The sequence below is a fragment of the Microtus ochrogaster genome, chromosome 8 (genome assembly GCF_000317375.1).
Source record: "Microtus ochrogaster isolate Prairie Vole_2 chromosome 8, MicOch1.0, whole genome shotgun sequence".
Lineage (NCBI taxonomy): Eukaryota > Metazoa > Chordata > Mammalia > Rodentia > Cricetidae > Microtus > Microtus ochrogaster.
The window spans coordinates 70,943,812-70,948,549 of record NC_022015.1 but is presented as its reverse complement, the minus strand read 5'-3'; the positions used below and the strand labels follow the sequence as shown (position 1 = coordinate 70,948,549).

Below are 4,738 nucleotides of genomic sequence, written 5' to 3'. Positions count from 1 at the left end.
AAGAGGCATGCTCTAATTTTGATCAGGGGTTGGGTTTGCCCCTTTATTGCCCCTTTATTCATCAGACACACCCACCTGAAGGGGGTTGTTGGCAAGGAGAAATTAGAGGGGCATCTTTACTTTTGCAGTGTAATACATCAACCAAGGAGTGGTTCAGATGTACACAGAATACCTTGACTATCCAACTGCAATCCAATGGGTTGCTTGACCTTGCCAAAGTCAACATGTGGAAAGCTCAAAACCCTCTCTCACACATAAGTGACAGGGCCATGAGCATACTGATTCTTTTTGCCTCTCCTGATTAGGAAGCACTTCAACCTGGGCATTCTTTCTTCTCTCTCCACCTTAGTCTCCTATTCCACTTTTCAGGAGGAATGACATTTCTTTTCTTGGGAGGCTCAGAGGTCTGTACACCTAGGAATGGACTCTCTTTTGCTCTCTATGCCTTAGTAAAAGTTATGGTCACTGCTACAAGACCCTTTACTACTAACAACCCTTACATTTACTACTTTAACCCCAGAGGACAATATGAAAGGAGTAGTCGGGACAGACTGACACTTGGGTGGTGAAGCGCCCTCTCCGGAGGGGAAGTGAAAACAAGGCGTCAGCTCTTACCCAAGATGGTACCGCAGTGCTATTTCAATCCCACTGGCCGCTTCCTGACCCTAGAGGGTTAAATCAGTAGGGTACAACGACCACCCCTTCCTCCTTTACTCCCCCTCCCCCACCTCTTACCTTTAAAAAGTTAAAAATGTCTGCAGTCAAATCTCTTAAAGGGGCGGTGCTGGTGAACAGTGCTCTTGGCACGAGTTGCTGAGAAGGCTGGCTAGGGGCGTGAGTTCGCTCCACCAGCACCAAAACACTGAAAAAAAAAAATGCGAGCAAGCAAGCAAGAGCGAGCGAGCGAGAGCAAAAGAGAATAGGGGGGGAGAGAAGGGAAGGGGGGCGAGAGACACACATTTTAGATAAGGACAATTAGTCACCATCGAGACCCAGTAGGGAGAGAAGTTTAAATCAGAGGGATTTAATGAGGGTGATCTGTGCTTTCCCTGAAGCCATGTCCTCCAGCAGCTCCTGCCCCCCCTCGTGCCTAGCCCTGGTGGCTCTCTTTTTGGCTCTGTTGATCCATCTTTCCCTCTCCTTCCAAGCTGGAGACAGGAGACTCTTGCCTGTAGACAGAACTACAGGTTTGAAGGAAAAGACCCTGATTCTACTTGATGTGAGCACCAAGAACCCAGTCAGGACAGTCAATGAGAACTTCCTCTCTCTGCAGCTGGATCCCTCCATCATTCATGATGGCTGGCTCGATTTCTTAAGGTAAGGCAGGGGCTTCGATGAATCATTTAAAAATTTAAGTACCCCCACCCCCATTCTCTTCCTATCCCCTACTCCAAAGGGGGAAGAAAAAGAGGAAGAAGAAGAGTAAGAAGGTGGAGGAGGAGGAGGAGAAGGAGAAGAGGAGGAGGTACAGCAGCACCACCAGCAGCAGCAGCAACAGCAGCAGCAGCAGCAGAAGCAGCAACAGCAGCAGCTAACCGATCTGTCTTTCAAAGAGAAAAAAAAAGGAGGTTTCCCCCTCCTGGAATATTTGCTGTGAGGCTGTAACTAGTGATTGAGAAAAGCAGTGTTTTCTATTAAGATGCACATGTTTGCAATGCAGAAGGCATTTCAGAAACTTATCAGTTATGACTGAAAAAATGTTGTGCTTACATATATCCACAATTAGTCTCCCTTTCTGAAAAAGAAACAAGAGGTTCAGGGAAGTTACAAAAGGGAAGATCTGGAACAACAAAGACTCCAGAGGAGTGCCTGTGTGTGTGAGAGAGAGCAGTGTGCTTGTGTCTGAGTGTTCAGTTGGTTTGCATGAAAGTGGAATTTGCCACGGAAAGATGGTTTCATCAGTTTCCACTCCTAGACAGAAAACGAATTTAAAGAGAGTCTTGAGCAAGTTTGATTGGAGTTATTTTTTATTTTGTATCCTCTGCTGTCATTACCAGACTTGAGGACTTTGTAAGACACTTTTTATAGATGGAGCCCTTCCCCCTCCGCCCTCTTCTTTGAGTTTTCCTTGGTAACTGCATAGTTTAGTTTTTCTTTACAGTGGGGAAAAAAAAGTCATTGCTCGGGCCGTAGTCTATATCATACGCGACACATAAAGGTCCTAGAAACTCTCAGGGGAAACCGTTGGGGGTTTTGAACCCGAACCCGGCAGTGGTGGATTAGCAAACCCGGAGGTTGAGATTCCCTAGCAATCTAGTTGGGTTCACCCTTTTCCCCAGTTGTTACTTTTCTGGCAATTGAGCAACCGCGATTCCTTCCCATCAGGGACAGTTGCAGGGAGGGGGTGTTGGAGAAAAAAGAAAAAATACAAAAGAAAAAAGGGAGGAAAAACTTCTGCAATATCGAATATCCAAGTGTTAAGTTTTTGAAATTTCCCTTCAAGTTAGAGACGTCGGCTTGGGCTCTTCCAAAGAGCCTGGAGTGCCATTTCAGATCCAGGCTGCGTCCGGCACATCTTTAGTGAGCATTTTTCACTCATCGAGAAACTCGAGTTTTACTTTTCCGGGTGCACCCGCCCCTTAGCGCTCGGCCTCCAGTCTGCGGACGCAGCAGGTAGCTGTGGGCGCTGCTCTGAGCGCTCCTACAGGTCCTGGTAGCATAGCCCAAATACCCGGAGGTCGTCGCCGCCAAGGCGGAGGCCGTTTAGGGGTTCCAGAGGGTAGAGTTGTTGGGAGGGCGGGAACAGCGCTGCACTACCGGGTTTCATCCTTGAAAGCTTTTCTGTGCAGCAGAACGCTTCTCTGAATTCATCCAAATGTGTGGTGCAAAAGGGGTTTCCCTAAATGCACGCCCCACTTGCATTGCACTGTTCCAGCTGCCCGGACTCCGAGTTTCCTCTTCCTCCTCCTCCTTAAAAAAATGTCAGCTTGTTCGCGCTAAATATTTGCCTGCCGCAGAAAAATTCTGAAAGGCAGCTTTTCGGGGAAGAAGCCGTGGCGGGGCGCATTTGCATTGGTTGTGCAGGCTTTATCCGGAAGATTGGAAATGCCGCGTTTCCCTGGGGCCACACTTGCGCGGACGTCCCTTCTGCGCCCCGGCCCCCGCGACACCTTAACTGCGCCCACCCTGGAACTCGGTCCTGGAGAGCCCAGCTAAACCTTCGGGTCATCGGAACTCTCAGGGTAGACGTGTATCTTCCCCACAAGTATCTGAAAGTGGAATTTCCGTTTATTTCTGTGCCCTTTGAATCTACCTCCTTTATGATACTCTTTAACGTCTCCATTTTGATTTGGATTCTCAGAACCTGAACCAGCAAAGCGTTAAAAACAATGTATAGACCCGGGACTCAACAGCTGGTTGCTTCAACATTAAGAGCATCTGCAGGGCTGGTTCCCTATTCCTTCCCAGAGTAGCAGTCTTTGGCTTTAAAAAAAACCTGTCGATGGAAATTCCGAACTTGAATAGAAGCAAATGCTATTATATGTTCTGGTAATCAGAATTCCCCGACACACGAGTGTTCCAAAATTCGTCAAACCTTTTTTTTTTTTTTTTTTTTTTTTTTTTAAACCCAGCGCGCTACCAAACCGCTGCAAGTGGCAAGGAAAAAGAAAGATAAAGCCCAGTTGGGGCTAGGAGTCGTTTGTGTGTGTGTGTGTGTCGGGAGGAATGGGAGAATTCTATCTTTCTTAAGATCAGGTTGAATTATTTCAAGTGCCAAAAAGACAGGTTTTTACTGTGATTTATTTATTTATTTTTGCGCGGTAGGGGGGAGGGGGTGACTGGGAGGGCGTCCACTGAAAAGCAAGGATTTATCCTGGGAACCTCTCTGTCTGCCTGAAGATTCGGGAAGCTACTAAGTTACAATGTAATTAATAGAAACAGAAAATCACTTTTGGCATTAAAAGCAATCCTCTTAACCTTAGGTGCTGTGCCTGGATTTAGAGAAAGTAGGCCAAGTTTCACCTTCTTGGAGGTTACTATGCCCGTGGGGGCAGAGAGGCAACGCGGACTTCAGATTGGAAATTTGGCAACAGTCAGGCTCGCGGTCCGCTCCCTGAGCGTCTGTGCCAGGAGCGCTTTCTTAGTAGTAGCAGAAGCCAGCCAGTTGCGTCTTGCCCCCAAGTTCGCCGCACAAATGCCCCTACCTCAACACAGGGAACAGACACATCTTCAACCCTTTAGAAGGCAGTTCTTAGGGCATCCAGGTGTCGGTGGGAGGGTGCAGCTGTGGCCTGCCGGGGTCAGGAAGAACAGCCCCAGGGAATCCTGAGGCTGAGGGGAAACGGGACAGCAGAGCCGGTTCACCGGAGCCGCCCCAGAGCAGCCCGCTGCCTGCACGGACTGCAAGCTGGAGCGGGTTTAGATAATAAATCTCCCGCCGGGTCTCCTGCAGGGAGTGAGAAGGGGCCTTGCTCCCTGACCGGTGCGTTCTAGCCTTCTCCCGGGATCCTTTCCTCTCTCTCTTTCTCTACCCCTGCAGCTCCAAGCGTCTGGTGACTCTGGCCCGGGGACTCTCGCCCGCCTTTCTGCGCTTCGGGGGCAAAAGGACGGATTTCCTGCAGTTCCAGAACCTGAGAAATCCGGCGAAAAGCCGCGGGGGCCCGGGCCCAGATTACTATCTCAAAAACTATGAGGATGGTGAGAAATTTGGTCCCAATTCTGAGTGGAAATTGGTGTGAACAAGCACTCGGCCGTGTGTGTGTGTGTGTGTGTGTGTGTGTGTGTGTGTGTGTGTGTG

General features: G+C 49.0%; 1 protein-coding gene across 3 annotated transcripts in view; it reads left to right on the top strand.

The window, feature by feature from the left end:
* The first annotated feature begins 1,027 nt into the window (after nt 1-1,027).
* The window catches only part of Hpse2 (heparanase 2 (inactive)), a 627,972-nt gene continuing 624,261 nt past the window's right edge, over nt 1,028-4,738 (top strand). For all 3 annotated transcript variants that reach the window (XM_005352317.3, XM_005352316.3, XM_005352315.3), the window contains exons 1-2: nt 1,028-1,317; nt 4,481-4,638. In XM_005352317.3, coding sequence (XP_005352374.1) covers nt 1,028-1,317; nt 4,481-4,638 — 448 coding nt within the window. The remainder of the gene's footprint in view (nt 1,318-4,480; nt 4,639-4,738) is intronic.